The sequence below is a fragment of the Siphateles boraxobius genome, unplaced genomic scaffold (genome assembly GCF_051911475.1).
Source record: "Siphateles boraxobius isolate OS27281-9 unplaced genomic scaffold, OSU_SipBor_1 8, whole genome shotgun sequence".
Taxonomy (NCBI): domain Eukaryota; kingdom Metazoa; phylum Chordata; class Actinopteri; order Cypriniformes; family Leuciscidae; genus Siphateles; species Siphateles boraxobius.
The window spans coordinates 23,241,386-23,259,445 of NW_027509208.1; the positions used below are offsets into that span (position 1 = coordinate 23,241,386).

An 18,060-nucleotide genomic window follows, 5' to 3' on the forward strand; every position below is an offset into this window, starting at 1 on the left:
GGCATGTTTTAAATACACTAAAAATAGAATAAGTATGTTTGCCTTATTTCTACCACCAGAAGCAAAATAGATTTACCGTTGAATTTTATATTTACTGGATAACAAGAAGTTATGATATAATTTTCATCACTTGAATTATTTACTTGGTTTGTACACTTTTAATGATATTCACTAATGACACAAACTCAGCAGTCAATTTATTCTACTCCCTGTTTTTCTCTGAATCTATATCAGCCCCTCTGGTGGTTCGGAGATTGTTATGCTGATGAGAATACATTCCAGAATCAGGGGTACTTGTAGAGTTACTCTTTTCACATGAACAGTTTTATTAATTATTCAGAAGTATTAATGAAGAGTCAATAGTGTAATTAGGTTTGAACCCCCCTGTAGCCTCCATTTACTGTAATGGATTAAAACAGTGTCATCCTAATGGCGTGGCGGATCAATTGTGGGAAACAGTGATTTTTTTAGCTACTAAATGTTCATTTCTACAGTGCTCTGTTAATTAAAGACAGCTGGACTCACAGTTGGTTATTTGGAGAATTTGAGTCAAGATCCAGACTAAGGCCGTGTGTCCACCAAAGCATTTTTTTCACGCAACTGGCGTAAAATTCCAATTGTTTTCAATGGGAGCGCCGTGTTTTTTAAACGCCATGAGCGTAACGAGGCGCTGAGCGTGTATTTAACGCTCAAGCGCTGAGCGCCCGGCGTTTTTTACTGGTCGTCGAGAGTTGAAAAATGTTCAACTTTGGGTAAAACGCAGCGCTCATCACTGTCACTTTTTACACAGCCATCCAATCACAGTGGAGGAGGGGCGGGACAAATATCACACCGACCAACTGTCACAACATTCTTTCTGTACAAAGACATCAACCAGCAGAGCTAACCGAACAAAATGGATGGAAAATACATTTTTAGTATAAAACCAATTATCTACGAAATCAGTTACAAGTAAACTGTGATGCGGATATTCTGTACCATAGCAACGAATCGTCTCAACTGAAAAAACGCAGCACTGCCAAAACGCTCTCAAGCGCCCAGTGCTAGGCGTTTTCAGCAGAGCGCCTAGCGTTTTCAGCTGGCTAAAAACGCATTGGTGGACACACGGCCTAAGACTAATAACTTGGTCTTCAACAGAGACTACTTTCCTTTTCTGCTTATGTCAGTTAGACCCTGTTTACACCTGATATTTTGGTCGATTGGATCACAAGTGGACGACACTAAATACTTGTGTAAACGGGGTCTAAACATTTTTTAGCCTGTCCACTTTCAACCACTTCTAGAGGTAGTTGAAAATGCATTTGGCCGTGTTGCTTTCGTAGTGTACTCATGTACGAACAGCTACAAAAGAACGTCTACTCTCTGCCTACTGACATAATTCGTAACCACTATGGGAAGCGTGCCAGCCAGATTGGATTGATACTTTGCCAGTTGAAGACCTGCGTTTGGTTTGAAGATGAAAAACATACCAAGGACAATTAAAACACCAAGTATAAATGGGTGTGTCTCCCTCATCTACTTTCGTCTACCTCATCCGAACGACCAAAACTCATCTTAATACCAGGTGTGAAGAAATATAGAGCTAAGGCGTGAAGAAATATAGAACTAAGTATCATCAGCATAACAGTGAAAACTAATGTCACGCTTCCTAATGAAATCTCCTAAGGGTAGCATGTACAGAGTGAACAGCAGTAAACTGATACAATAGTGGTCAGATAAGTATAATTTAAACCATGCTAATACAATTCAACTAATGCCAACATAATTTTCAAGTCTATTTAAAAGAATGTTGTGGTCAATGGTATCAAATGCAGCACTAGGATTGATTAACACTAATAGAGAGATACAACCACGATCAGATGATAAGAGCAAATCATTTGTGACTCTGATGAGAACTGTCTCAGTACTATGGTACGGACTAAATCCTGACTGAAAATCCTTGCAGATACCATTTCTTTCTAAAAAAAAGGAACATAGTTATGAGGATATTGCCTTTTCTAGTATCTTTGACAGAAAAGGTAGATTCGAGATCGGCCTGTAATTGACTCATTCTGTAGGATCGAGTTGTGTTTTTTTAATAAGCGGTTTAATCATAGCCAGCTTAAAAGTTTTTGGTACGTATCCTAATGACAAAGATGAATTAATGATTATTAAGAAGAGGATCTATGACCTCTGGAAGTATCTCTTTCAATAGCTTAGTTGTTATAGGGTCTAACATACATGTTGTCGATTGAGATGATTTAACGAGTTTAGACAATTCTTCCTGTCCTATAGCAATGAATTAATCAAATTTGTCCTTATGGAGACTACAATTCACTGCCTGGTGCGATACTGTAGTAGACGGTTGCATAGTTATAATTTTCTCCCTGATATTATCAATCTTGTTTGTAAAGAAGTTCATAAAGTCATTACTGCTGTGCTGCTTGGAAACGTTTGGGGTTTAAGCTTTATTTTTTGTCAATTTAGCCACTGTTTCAAATAAATACCTTGGTTTTGTTTATTTTCTTCTAATAGGGTTGAAAAGTAAGCAGATCTACCAGCTTTTAAGGCCTCTCTGTACACAAAGGTTCTCTCTTTCCATGAAATGCGGAAAAAAAACCTCTAGTTTTGTTTTCTTCCAGTTGCGCTCCATTTTTCGGCTGCTCTCTTAAGGGCCTGAGTGTGCTCATTGTACCATGGCGTTGGACTATTTTCTTTAATCTTCTTTAAGCGCAAAGGAGCAACTGTATATAAAGTGCTGGAAAAGAGAGTCAAAAGTTTCTGTTGCAATATCGAGACAGAATATTTCTTATCAATTAAGAATTAAGTATGTTTTATTAAGAATATTAATATTTCTTTAACCAAATGGCACACTGAATTGTCACCCTGAGACACACAAATATTGACTGGTATACAGACACAAATGCATTGGTTGGTATACAGACACAAATGCATTGGCTAACAAACTATGTGTCTTTGAGGACCAACTATAATTGTTACATTTACAGTCCATGTTACAGTAAATTCAGCAATCCACCATTAAAGTGGATGATCAATAACCTCAAATGACATAAGTTTCACTACACCCTTTTATTCTTTTATGTCCTTTTTCCAGTTGCAAGGTGTAAATTAGCATATTGTTCTGGCAGATGTTCAACTATTGTGACGTTCACTTGATGAAAAGATAAGACACAAACAGATGTCACAGGCGATGTTGGCGATGATTGACAAGGATGGCAAAGAAAAGTTCTATTAATAGATACATTATTAAACAGTGTAAAAACAAAAAAGTACTGCAAAACCAAAAAATATATAATTGTGTAAATTAAATAATTTCAACCTGTGGTGAAAATCTAATCACTAATGTCACTTCCTGTTTCCCCTCAGACGATGAGTGGCCGTTTTTTCCCTCATCAAGCTATCAAAACTGATGCAGTTCTCAGCCTGGACGAGGACTCAGTTCTGTCCACCAATGAGGTGAGAAATCACACATTCATTCATTACAATAAAGGTTAAGTGAAATGTTAAGCAAAATCATATGGTCCTGATGGTTCTGTCCTTCAGAATCCCAAACTTTCATCAAGTGACAAAATCAACATTATAATTTAAATATAATTATAATTTTGAAATCGCACTTCTCACATAAATTGCAAAGTAAACACTACTAATTTCAATGGAGTTTTAGCTTGTTGCAAAGCTAATGGCTTCATGGTCTCTTTCTCTCTGACACATAAACATACACTCTCTTAGGCTATGTCCACACTAGTGTGTTTTTGTTTTGACACATTGTTTTAAAATGAAAATGATCGTCGTCCATGCCGGCGTTTGCTCCTTGTTTCAGAAAAGATCTCTGTCCACACTACACGACCAAATTGCATGTCTCAAGACCATTTATGCACACTTGGGCATGTGCATACAAATATCACATTCAATGTAAACAGTTGGCAATTACTCTAGTAATAAGTGTTTAATGTCGGGGACACACTTAACGACTAGCTTAAACATTTTTAAGACTGAACTGAACACAGATACAGACTGTTTCCAATGACTGGAGCAGATTTGAAACATATAAGATTACAGTCGTTAAGTGTGTCCTTGGCTTTACTGCACAATCGCTGCTAAAAAGGACAAAAAATGTCAGTAAAGCTTGCAGTCTCCATGTTATTGTTTACACAGTTGCCAAGCCTGGTCTGTTATTGTTGGTTTTTTTCTGGAGCGTAATGGCGAAGACAATAGAAAAACACAAGACGCATCACTCGCATTGTTTTAAATGGGGAAAAGTGCAACGCTCAATATGGCGGAATAAGTCCCGCCTTCTAAATAAGAGCCAATCACCGATTGTTAAAGTAATCGCATCACTGCTACTGACGTTAGAAGCTCTGGTTACTATATAAACTGTCAGGTGCGTTTCCACTGCGCATACGCATCAGCTTGATCCAGCCTGAAAAATGTTTTCTGTCATGATTTGAGAAACATCCCGGGTTACGTATGTAACCCTAGTTCCCCGAAGGGACGGACGCTGCGTGTAATCGCAGTGGGAACACCCTCCAGCGTAACGCGTCTGAAGCATGAATGAAATCAGTCAATGGAGAGATGGAGCGTCATAGCGAGTGACGTGATCGACCAGGAAGCTATAAATATCCCCTGAGCACACAATACGCCAGCTTAAAGTTACTGAAGCAAGCGACCCAAGGGGATGCCGGGAGTATGGCAGGACACGCAGCGTCCGTCCCTTCGGGGAACTAGGGTTACATACGTAACCCGGGACGTTCCCCTTCAGGGACTACCGCTGCTTGTAATCGCAGTGGGAACGCAATACCCAAATCCCCATACGACCAAATCCCCGTCGTGTGTCATTAGGAGACACAAACCGACGAGAGAACCTGAGCCCCGGGAGTGGAGCTAAGATCAAGGGAATAAAATCTAACGAAAGTGTGCGGTGAGGACTAGCCTGCCGCATCACAAACGTCCTGAAGAGAAGCTCCTGAAAAAAGAGCTGTAGAGGCAGCCATACACCTGGTGGAATGAGCCCTTACAGCCAAAGGTGAAGGCTGATGGGCCGAACCGTAAGCAAGCGAGATGGCCTCGACCACCCACTTGCTCATCCTTTGCTTAGATGCCGGACACCCTTTCTTAGGTGACCCAAAACAGACAAACAGTTGTTCCGATCTCCTCCACAGGGCAGCTCTGTGGACATAAGCATCTAAAGCCCTAACGGGGCACAGCAAATTAAGTCACTTCTGGTCTGACGTCAGAAAAGGCGGAGGACAGAAAGCCTCAAGGCGCCACGAAGGAAGCGAGATATAAGTGGGTGTCTCCCGAGAGAACCTCCGCTCGAAGGTGCGTGGTAAGCAGCTAAGGCCGCCACGTACACCTTCAGTGTGGAGTGGGATAACCCTGTGGAGAGACGGTCCTGCAGGAAATCCAGCACTGTACCAACCGGGCAGTTAACTGGGTCCTGCTGGCGCTCTCCACACCAAGAGGTGAAAAGTTTCCACCTCGCGGCATATAACTTCCTCGTGGCGGGAGCTCTGGATTGGAGGATGGTCTCAACGACCTCAGTCGAGAGACCAGAATCTATGAGCTAGGCCCCCTCAGAGGCCAAGCCCACAGCCTCCATAGTTCTGGGCGGGGGTGAAGGATCGACCCACTCGCCTGAGAGAGTAGATCTCTCCTGATCGGTATCTCCAGCCGTCGAGGAGAGACACTAGGTCCGCAAACCATACTCGGGCCGGCCAGAACGGGGCTATTAGCAGAAGACTGAGCCCGTCCCGGCGAACCCTCTCCAGAACTCCCGGGAGCAGAGCGATCGGGGGAAAAGCGTACAAACGTGACCTCAGCCACAGATGTACCATCGCGTCCAACCCCAGTGGGGCTGGCAGGCTGAGAGAGAACCACAGTGGACAGTGTGAAGTCTCTCGGGAAGCAAATAGGTCTACCTCGGCACGACCAAAATGTTCCCATAGGAGCTCCACCACCTCGGGGTGAAGACTCCATTCCCCGGGCCTCGGCCCCTGCCTCGACAGGATGTCTGCCCCCTGATTTAAATACCCCGGGAGATAAATAGCTCTCAGAGAAAGAATTTTCCCCTGGGACCATAGAAGGATCTGACGTGCCAGTTTGTAAAGTGGGCGAGAACGCAGACCCCCCTGATGGTTGATATAAGAGACCACCGATGTGTTGTCTGACCGGACAAGAACATGGTGGCCCCTTAGGTCTGGGAGGAAATGTTTCAGAGCCTGAAACACTGCCAACATCTCTAGACAATTTATGTGCCATAGACGGTGACGGTCCTCCCACAGACCCTGAGCTGGGCGACCAATCATGATCGCCCCCCACCCCGTGAGAGAGGCATCTGTCGTTAGCATAACGCGACGACAAGGAGCTCCCAACACAGGCCCTTGGGACAGAAACCGAGGATCTTTCCACATAACCAGGGCGCGATGACACCGTTGCGAACTCATGATCATGCGAAGCGGATTTCCCCTCGGGGAGAATCCCCTGGTTCTGAGCCACCACTGTAACGGTCTCATGTGCAGGAGGCCAAAAGGTATCACGTTGGACGCAGCTGCCATGAGACCTAACAGTCTCTGGAACTGTTTTACAGTGGATGACTGGCCTAGCTTGACCTGATCTACTGTGGCGAGAATCGAAGCAACACGAGCAGGTGACAACTGTGCCTGCATCGTCGTCGAATCCCACACTACACCGAGAAAAGTGGTTCTCTGTAATGGAGAAAGAACACTCCTCTTGGCGTTGCGCCTCAACCCCAACCTCTTGATGTGAGCAAGAACGACATCTCGATGCCGAACCGCCTGTTGTTCTGATTGAGCTAGAATTAACCAATCGTCTATATAGTTCAGAATACGGATGCCCTGCAGCCTCAGCGGGGCTATAGCAGCATTCCATACACTTCGTGAATGTGCGGGGTGACAGTGCTAGGCCGAACGGAAGAACCTTTTATTGGTAAGCTTCGCCCCCGAAAGCGAACCTCAGGAACTTCCTGTGTTGAGGTAGGATAGATACGTGGAAGTAAGCGTCCTTTAGATCTATCGTGACGAACCAGTCCTCGGATCTGATTTGACACGATCTGCTTGAGAGTGAGCATCTTGAATTTGAGCTTCCCTACAGCGCGATTTAAGAGACGCAGATCTAGAAAGGGACGCAGCCCTCCATCTTTTTTCGGAAAGATGAAGAACTGGCTTTAGTATCCTAACTCCCTGCTAGGTGGAGGAACCCGCTCTATAGCTCCTTCCGCCAGGAACTCTACTAAGGGAACCAGCCTCTCGAGGCTGGCCTCTGGATGAACATCCCGAGTGACAGACACAGCGCCCTGTAATGTATTGGCAGGGAACAGCTGGTCTGGGCACTCCACAACCCTCCCCGGAGGGGGCGAGCGTCACTCGGGAAATCGCTCGCTGAGTCTCTCTACGCCCTGTATAGGCACGGTTAGTAGAGCAGACCCCTGAGGGCATCGGGAAAGACAGGGCACCGTGTTTTTGTGCAGTGAACTCAAGTCTTCCACGATGGGGACCACCCTCAGAGTCCTGACGTTCAGCACGTCAGGATTTTTTCGACGCGGCCTTCTTGGCGATAATGACTGTCCTCAGATCAGCCCTACCCCGAGAAGGTCGCGCCGGAGAGCGCCCCGCCTCTTCCCTCCAGTTTCTCTGCGGGGGGGGGGCACGAGACGTGACACTCCGTTTCTGCTGCGCTCTTTTTGAAGTACTCGGCGGCTGGGACTGCCCTCGCTCAGCAGCCCCAGCGACACGCACTTTAAGGGGCTTACATTTCTGAAAAGCAGCCGCCTGTTTCTTCTCTTCCTGGAACCTCTCCGTGACAGAGTGAAGAGCGTCACCGAAGAGGCCCGCAGGCGAAACTGGAGCATTTAAAAGGAGAGTCTTATCTTTCTCCTTCATAGAGGTCTGACTCAACCACATGTGTCTCTCTGTGGCCACCATGCCATAGACCGGCCGATAGATTTAGCGGTCTCCTTGGTGGCCCGGAGAGTGAGATCAGCAGTCTGCCTGAGCTCATTAATCATATCCACAGAAATTTCACCCCCCTCACAAGCATCTTTAAGCAGGTCAGCCTGATAAGCCTGCATAATGGCCATAGTGTGCAGCCGCCTGACCCGCCGCTGAGTAAGCCTTCCCCACTAACACAGAAGTATTTTTTAGTGGCTTAGAGGGCAGAGCCGGTGCTTTAAGTGAAGATGACGAGGCAGGAGAGAGATAGCTGGAGAGCGTCTCCTCTGCCTTCGGCATGGTCACGTACCCTGAAGCTTTTGCACCAAAAATGTTTCCATAAGCATTAGACTGGTTAGTATAAATTCTATTTGAAACAGGTCTAACCCAGGTCTTTGAAACCTCAGAGTGAAGATCTGGGAAGAATGGTAAGCACCGGCGAGAAGGCTGAGGACGTGCAGACAGAAGTCTATCATCTAATTTGCTTTCATTTCTAGACTCCTGCCTATCAGTTGGCCACTTTTTTTTTTTTCGCGATTTTTTTTCTTTTCTTTTTTTTTACAGCCCGAGATAACACATCTATCAGCCCCTCTTCAGCAGTATGCTGGAGTAACGAGTCAGTTTCTTCTGATGCAAAACTTTCGACATCGAGCTCCTCAGAACTGGATAATCTAAGTTCGACATCATGTGCCTCGACCCGGGCAGAAGTAACCGCCGCAGCGCATGCTTCCCGAGCCGGGTGAGAGGCACTAGATCTCGCTGGAGATAGTTGAGATAGGGCGGAGCCCGTCTCAACGTCGCCAGTGAGATCCATCTGTGAGCCCCAAGACAAGCGCCGCCGCTCTGCCTCAACAGAAGCGGGACCCGAGCCTCGGGGAGCTCGCAGCAAACCACTCTCCTCGAAGAGCGATCGCCGCGAGCACAGAGTTCTCAAGGGAAAACGCTCGCAATGCTCACAATCGACCCCCTCGAGAGCCGACTGGGCATGCTGCAATCCCAAACAAGCAACACACAGCTGATGTGTATCCCCACCCGTGATGTATCGTGTACAGGGGGAAACACACTTTCTATATTGCTCGCTCGTCACTTTGACACCCATATTGGTTTTTTAATATATATATATATATATATATATATATATATATATATATAGTGAGAAACTCCTGTCTAAACAGACAAACACAATCGCTAGATTTCAGACACACACAGAGCTTGCTGAAGTAACAAAAAGCTGGCGTATTGTGTGCTCAGGGTATGTTCATAGCTTCCTGGTCGATGACGTCACTCGCTATGACGCTCCATCTCTCCATTGACTGATTTCATTCATGCTTCAGACGCGTTACGCTGGAGGGCGTTCCCACTGTGATTACACGCAGCGGTAGTCCCTGAAGGGGAACAAAATTTATGAGACAGTTGTTGTCAAATTTCATTGGTGATTTCAAATATGAAATTTAATCATAAGCTTGGTGAACAGTTTTGGAGAATTTGATGTTTCCCCATTCAAAAACATACGCGCTGCTCTTGCAGAGAGGCGTTTCAAACATGGCTGCAGAGGGAAATGACTTGACTTTGGTAATAGTCATATAATAAGGGCTTGACCAATCAGGGAAGGATACGCAATGATCCAGAAGTCTCCGTGTTTGTCCGTCTGAAATGCAACCGAGTTTTCAAACCACAACGAGGTCTGCAGCGTTTCCAAAAGTCTCAGTTTTTAAGGGGTGAAAACTCCAGAGTAGTGTGGACGCCAGGCATAACCGTAGCAAAAGTTATGGGTTTTAAAACGAAAACTCACTAGTGTAAACGTAGCGTCCGTTTACTCCCTCTGTCCCTTCTTTTTTTTTTACCTCATTATATTCTCTTTTATTCAGTGGTATTTGTGATGCTGCATGTATTGTCCATTGCTGGCATATTTTGTGTTTGTACTGCACTTTGTTAATGTCAATTCTCTGTCTTCATTTTCCCTGAGAGAAGAGATGATATTTGCACACTGCAGCATCAGCAGCCTGCTGGGCTCATTTTTAATTTCTCTCAGCTGTATAATTTAATCAGACAGAAATATGTGTTAGACAAAGAAAAGAGAAAGAGAGAGAAAGAGGCCATCTCTACTCTGATGTCCAAACTTACAAAAAGATGTTGGTATGTATCTGTATCCTGATCCTGGTGAGAGGCAGGCCTGGGTCATTTTCAAAATATGGTGAATTTCTGACTTAATGCTTTTGATTTCAACTTCATAAAAGCTGATGGTAAATATTTGTTAACATCATGCACAACTGAATTTACTAAGACGGTATCAAAAGGATTTCAAAACGCAATTGATTGCACTAAATGCATTTACCATTAAATCATATTTTTCCATTACACTAAACTTGACCTTGAAGTACAGTACTTTTATTTTCTTTCTTTTTTTATTTAAAAATAGCACCCTTATTGACAACAAAGGCATGAAAGAAAGAGACCACATTTTATCAGTATTAGTATTTTACTTATTAACAATAAAAAATAAAAATAAGTATTTATTTGTATAAATTATTGTATAATTATTAGATTTTTCCGGTATGTTTTTAAAGGAAAAAATACAACAGAATAGAGACAAGTTTTTTTTTTAATTTAATTACAGTTTTTATACAAATTAATAATTATTTTAATTAGAATTTCTTTCATTTAAAAATATTTTTAAAACCATCATTTTTAATGTATATAACAATAAAGAGTGCATTTTATATTGTATTTATATTGTATATTTTATATTTATATAAAGTGTTGTTTGTTTGATTACTATAGAATGATATATTGTACTTGGCGTTTGTCAGTTATGTTATGTTTCATTTTGTTTTTCACTGTGACCAAGTTTCACACTGTGTCTGATTAGTCATTTAGTTCACCTGTCATCTCATTAGTTAACTCGTTAGTCCCTGTGTATTTATACCTTGTGTTCTCCCTCATTCTCGGTCTTTCATCATTGATTTTTGGTTGTGTATTTGGATTTACTCCTCTGATGTCTCTGAGTTTGTCATTAAATACATTTATATGGATGTTCCTTTGTCTTCGTGAGTTTACACAGCCTACAGAAACCAAAGCTGCTTTAATATTTAAATATTTTTGATAACTGAAAAGTCAAGGGACATGTTTGACGTCATATTTGAGGAAAGACCAGTCTTTACACTTACCATGATGTGAAAATAATCATCAAATAACTTAATTCTAACATGCTTCTAACATGTCACACATGTCACAAAAGTGTCGTAATGTAATTTACTCTTGCTTTAAATAAACAGCCAATTTAAACTGGTTTAATTTCCTGGGTTTTAAGGGTAGATTCACAAGGAATGAATTGCACCACGATAAAATTTATTGGTTCAGCACCCAATTTACTAAAGAAATTATGTTGAACAGACACATAACATCGATACAAACATACACTCACCTAAATGATTATTAGGAACACCATACTAATACTGTGTTTGACCCCCTTTCGCCTTCAGAACTGCCTTAATTCTACGTGGTATTGATTCAACAAGGTGCTGAAATCATTCTTTAGAAATGTTGGCCCGTATTGATAGGATAGCATCTTGCAGTTGATGGAGATTTGTGGGATGCACATCCAGGGCACGAAGCTCCCGTTCCACCACATCCCAAAGATGCTCTTTTGGGTTGAGATCTGGTGACTGTGGGGCCTTTTTAGTACAGTGAACTCATTGTCACGTTCGAGAAACCAATTTGAAATGATTCGAGCTTTGTGACATGGTGCATTATCCTGCTGGAAGTAGCCATCAGAGGATGGGTACATGGTGGCCATAAAGGGATGGACATGGTCAGAAACAATGCTCAGGTAGGCCGTGGCATTTAAACAATGCCCAATTGGCATTAAGGGGCCTAAAGTGTGCCAAGAAAACATCCCCCACACCATTTCACCACCACCAGCAGCCTGCATAGTGGTAACAAGGCATGATGGATCCATGTTCTCATTCTGTTTACGCCAAATTCTGACTCTACCATCTGAATGTCTCAACAGAAATCGAGACTCATCAAACCAGGCAACATTTTTCCAGTCTTCAACTGTCCAATTTTGGTGAGCTCTTGCAAACTTTAGCCTCTTTTTCCTATTTGTAGTGGAGATGAGTGGTACCCGGTGGGGTCTTCTGCTGTTGTAGCCCATCCGCCTCAAGGTTGTGCGTGTTGTGGCTTCACAAATGCTTTGCTGCATAACTCGGTTGTAACGAGTGGTTATTTCAGTCAAAGTTGCTCTTCTATCAGCTTGAATCAATCGGCCCATTCTCCTCTGACCTCTAGCATCAACAAGGCATTTTCGCCCACAGGACTGCCGCATACTGGATGCTTTTCCCTTTTCACACCATTCTTTTTAAACCCTAGAAATGGTTGTGCGTGAAAATCCCAGTAACTGAGTAGATTGTGAAATACTAAGACCAGCCCGTCTGGCACCAACAACCATGCCACGCTCAAAATTGCTTAAATCACCTTTCTTTCCCATTCTGACATTCAGTTTGGAGTTCAGGAGATTGTCTTGACCAGGACGACACCCCTAAATGCATTGAAGCAACTGCCATGTGATTGGTTGATTAGATAATTGTATTAATGAGAAATTGAACAGGTGTTCCTAATAATCCTTTAGGTGAGTGTATATAAATAGTATAATTCTATACATCTCATTTTATGAAACATCAAATATTCCTTTCCTTTTGATTGAACAGAATGATCCTTTTGGGCATTAGCAATTTCCTCACCTTGCTATAGATACCACTGGCATGATCGCTAGAAATACACTTTATTTCAATGGTCCACCTTAGACATTTTATAAGTAACTTTGCAACTACATGTCAACTAATTAGTATTAGTGGACTGTTAGGTTAGGGTTAGTAGAATAAGTTGAGTGCTTGCAAAGTTACTTCCAGACAGTAAAATGTCTATTGGGGAGCATCAAAATAAAGTTTTAGCAGATGTAAGCAGACCTTTTACTACACTGAACTTTTTTTACAATAAGTAAAATTGAATTTTTCTTTTGCACGTTTTTGCAAGCAGATTTTTAAGTAAAATTCACATATGGAATTAAGAAAAATTACTAACTAAGTTACAGAGGTGGAAAGTAACGAATTACATTTACTCGCGTTACGTAATTGAGTAGTTTTTTTGTGTACTTCTACTTTTTAAAGTAGTTTTTAAAATCTGTACTTTTACTTTTACTTAAGTACGTTTTCTTTGAAGTATTGTACTTCGCTACATTTGAAATCATATCCGTTACTGAGTAAAAAATAATAATACAGGGGGGGGGGGGGGGGGATCACACACTCCGGAAACTACTGAATTGACTGAAGGGCGGGAGAACAAACCCGAACAAACGCGCAAAAAAGGTGACGCCCAGCTGAAGCTGAAAGCGCCAAGCGAAATATGGCCAGTATGAAAAGTAGAAAAAAGCGTGGTTGTCCTCGAGGATAGATATCCAATTTGCAAAAAATGTGGACGCAAAGTGGCCGCAAAAAGAGGATATAGGACACCATCCCTCCTGCAGATAAAGGTATGTCCCGATTTACGTGATGCAAAGGGAATCCCGGAATCCAGTCATGAAAATGGAATTCACTTAATGCAGATGTCACGTAAAACATACAAAATAATGGATGGATGAATACATGGAAAGTAGAACTGTGCAATAAACCCAATCGCGACATGGTCTGTGGATAATTAAGCTAAGCACAAAAATACTGCAAGTAAATATATAAGTTAACCCTATTTGTTCTGCTGAGCTGCGTTTGTCTACTACATACTCAAGTACTCGTGACGTTCATGGTGTTTTCAGCGTCTCACAAACAATTTGAGGATATGAATACATGAACATTTCCAGAGCTGCTCTGAGAGAACGCCTAATGAGCATTTTCATAATTTTATTTGAGAAAATCCATTGTCAAATACACTATTACAGGTCTTCACAAACCGTCAAAATAAAAGTTCGGTTTTACTAGGAGAAATTATGACAGAAATATATTACTATTGTAGGCATACAGCAGAACGTAGCCTACTTCTCAAAATAATAATAATAATAACAATAATAATACATTTTATTTGAACATTATTTATAGGAATATTTTTTTTTGTCCATGGTTTAATTTAGTAAATCTTTTTTTTGCAGCGCTTCCCCAAAAAATAAAAGGACACAAGTTTAAATTTACATTTGATTAGCCTACCACAGTTTTTGATAATATATTTGGATTAAATCATAAAAAGTAGGGGTGTAACGATACACAAAACTGACGGTTCGGTTTTCCCACGGTTTTGATGTCTCGGTTCGGTTCGGTTTAGAAAGCTAAAAAAAAAAATAAACAGTGGTTTAATGAAAAAATTGTGTCTTTGTCAGTTTTTGCATTAACCTTACTCTAATTTGTTATTGAAATATAATAATTTACACAGTTGCTGTCATTTTCATTAAAGATATTTTAAACGTACTTTAAATAATCAAGATATAATTAACAGGTTAAGTAAAATATAATATATAGGATAATATTGTGCATTTATTTAGTGCAAGAGTTCATTTCTCTAGGAACCAACAAGTTGTGGACACTTAATCACTAGCCTGCTGAGGTAAATATAATGCTAGTGACAAGCTATGCAGTTTTATTGACGTCTTTGCGCTGATGAAACACTGATTGAGCGATTACACGAGTTATGATGCCTTTCAGTAAGTATAATGTATTTTTCAACATATCTTCAGGTGTCCATTCATGTTTATTCTGTAACTGAGGAAGAGATGATCGCGTTTACTCGCGTTTACTCGCGTTTACTCCGCGCTACCGCTACTGTTACAATCCGTGGTGACAGATAGTTTTAAACTGTGGGTACAGATTGTCAATTTACATCCATGTGGACAGATTGGTAAACTGTGCCTAGTTTTGTAAAACTGTGCACACGGTAGTTTATTTTTCTTCTGTAATGAAGCTTGGCTGTCCATCTAGTGAAAAATGTTGGTACTGCGGCCAAATAAAATCTTACTGAAAGCTCATTTTTTGAGATATCAACCTAAAATTTGGAACAACTTCTTCAGATTTTTGGCTTACATTTTCTGGCAGTTTTAGAGTAAAATATATTTTGTAATATATATATTTTATATAAAATATAAATAATGATATTTTTACATTGTTCATTTTCATAAACTCAAACTTGTATAACTTTTTTTCTGTTTCACTTTCATAACTTCATAATACTTCATTTCAACATTAATCTGGCAAATGTCTTCTTTAAAACAAGACCAACCATAGGTCTATATTCGAAAGCATTCTTGAATTACAACCATTTAAGTTTGAATAGTGATTTTCATGTCTATGCGATAAAAGGGGGAGTGACAGTTAAAGGGTTAAACAATATTAAACTATAATATCTGTATCTATAATATCTAAAATATAATTTATATATAAAAACTCTCCTACAGTCCAGTCACCATCAGTCGCGACAGTCGCGACTCGCACGTATTTTCATTTAAACGTCACTCACTGACGTTTTCCTAACCAGAAAAAAAACCGATTGCCCTGCTCTGCCTCTGATTGGCTAGTACTTATTGCCATCTGGGTCAGAGCCAATTAGAAGCAGGATGTGGGTGGGGAAAAAACTCTGTGTATAGGGAAAGGGGAGAGACAGAGGGAACAGGCAAGACAAACTCCTACGTTTAAATAACATATAGAAAATATCTGCTTGACAACGAGCTGAGAACAAGCCCAAATAAGCAACTACACTTTAGAAACAAGCCCAAAAAAAAACGCGACCCGCGACTACCAATATTTGTAAGCGACTTTACAGAAAAACAAGCCCAAAGTCGCTTATAATAAGCGGACTTGGCAACACTGATTCCAGGTCCAATCAATTAGCCGGGCTGGGCGGGGCCGGGGTAGCTTGCAGGGCGGGGCGTGTTCGGTACGCCATGAGAGTATCGCCATTCGAATCGTGGGTTCTGTATCGCGGTTCTTCGGTTTGGTTCGAATATCGTTACACCCCTAATAAAAAGAAACATTAATTTTCTGAATAAAATACATTTCATAGGACAATATTATTCTTAAACATTTTAATAAATTATTAATGTTAAAGATAAGTTGTTAATCTAATTCATTATTAATTATCAAATTTAATTGATTAGACATGTTTTATTGAAATTTTAATAAACAAACAAATTATTTCAAGTTTGTTATAATAAAAGCATTTGTTCAACCAAAAAAAATCCTGTTTTCATTAATTTAACTGTCATTTTAACTGATGATAATAATAATAATACCCATAATTTAATAATACAGTTTATTTATTTAACAATTGATTAATACTGTAAACCGTGATATTTTCTGAGACGTTACCATACTGTGAAAATCTTATACCATTACAACCCTACACGGGAGGGTCCCCCACCCCACCCCCGCTGTTAAAAAAGTAACTCAGTAACTTTTACTCTGAGTCAATTTTAAATGAGCTACTTTTTACTTTTACTTGAGTGGATTTTTAGACCGGTACTTTTACTTGTACTTAAGTAAAATTTCATTGAAGTAGTAGTACTTTTACTTGAGTAGAATATTTTATTACTCTTTCCACCTCTGCTAAGTTAATTAAAATTAACAAAGAAAATAAGAAACTCTAGCTTGGACATTTAAAGTTTGTTGAGTAAATTTTACCTAGTTGAAGTTTATTTCGCAATTCTCTGTTTCAAGTACATTTTGCTAAAACAATATAACAATGAATTAAGCAATGCTTTTAAAGTATATGGTTTAAAAAAATCTATATTAAGTAAATAATACAGTAGATAAAGTGTAGACAACATATTTACATAATAGAAGTAATGCTACTCGAACACAGAGATTTCAATACTTGGTACACAGTACACAAGTAACATTCGATGGATCGTTTTTGAGCATGAAGGGCTCAAATTTGAGTAGAAAATGAACTCCAGATGTCACAAAACAGCAAGTTTCTAACAACAAAAGCAATGATAAAACGGTGAATGATGAATGATGGCAACTGATGGCAATGATGGCAACACTGAATGATGGCAACACCAGTATTATAAAGTCAGTTTTGTTAATTTTATAACGTTGATATTTACGCTTTAATTTCTACAAGCTTAAATTGAGTACTAATATAGAATGTATACTTTTTTAAATTATTGCCGGAACTGGCTTATTGAGGTTTGAAATTACATTTGTTTTTCTGTAGTATTTACTTCACCACAGAATATTTTTTTATCAGTGGAATACTCTGAGAGTTAGTTGACATGTAGTGGCAAAGTTACTTATCTATATGTCTAAATAGAAATAAAGTGTTACAGAATAGTTACATTTTTCGAAGACCTGAATGATATTCCAGTTTTCCAGTAAATTGGCCAAATCTGGAGTGATTATTATTTAATAGGATTATAAATGTGTAGTTAACAACTATCATTCCTCGACCTGTGATATTCAAATCAGTCTGGCTGCAGTGCCAATTCACAAAACATGGCTGCACCATCTGGCAAAAATGTTTCAGGCAATGTGAATTATTCTGGGATTTATTTATTCTCAAACAGGCAGGGTGCTGTGATGATTAGAGTGTCGTATGTCTAAGTTTGATTAAGACTGAGATGATCCAAAGGCCAGAAAGGATATGTTGGCAACGCAAGGATAATTTTCCCTTTGCAGTTTACAGGGTTGAGGGCATTTTCTGGTTAAAAACAAAATAAACACATTTTTTGGCCAGCTTTCCTGGCAGAGTCTATGGGAATATGAAGCTTGTTTTGTAAATTCCTAGGCAGGGGTTGGAGAAAACAATGTGGGAATTAATCTTGTTAGGGAATTTTCATTGCAGTTGGATCTTGAAAGATTGTGTTGATCCTCTGATGGTACCAGTTTTTTATGTTGAATCATCCAACTGTAGAAGTTAGTAAAATCACGACTCTCTGACACTATCCTAATTCCAGGGTGAAGTTTAAGGAAAGAAAGATATAAAGTCTTTAGATTTATACAACTTTAAATCATGTATGAGACAGAGAATTGTTTATCATGTGGCCATACAATTACAAAGATCCCTTCATATACACCTGCCTGTAGTTGAGAAAAGTGATCAACTTTTTTTTTATTGTTGTTGTTGTTTTGTAAATGTT

At 40.4% G+C, this 18,060-nt stretch overlaps 1 protein-coding gene across 1 annotated transcript in view; it reads left to right on the plus strand.

Annotated features, from left to right (window-relative positions):
* Nucleotides 1–18,060, plus strand: part of LOC143729262 (exostosin-1) — a 494,506-nt gene that overhangs the window by 455,339 nt on the left and 21,107 nt on the right. The window contains exon 9 of the mRNA XM_077220443.1: nucleotides 3,367–3,456. Coding sequence (XP_077076558.1) covers nucleotides 3,367–3,456 — 90 coding nt within the window. The remainder of the gene's footprint in view (nucleotides 1–3,366; nucleotides 3,457–18,060) is intronic.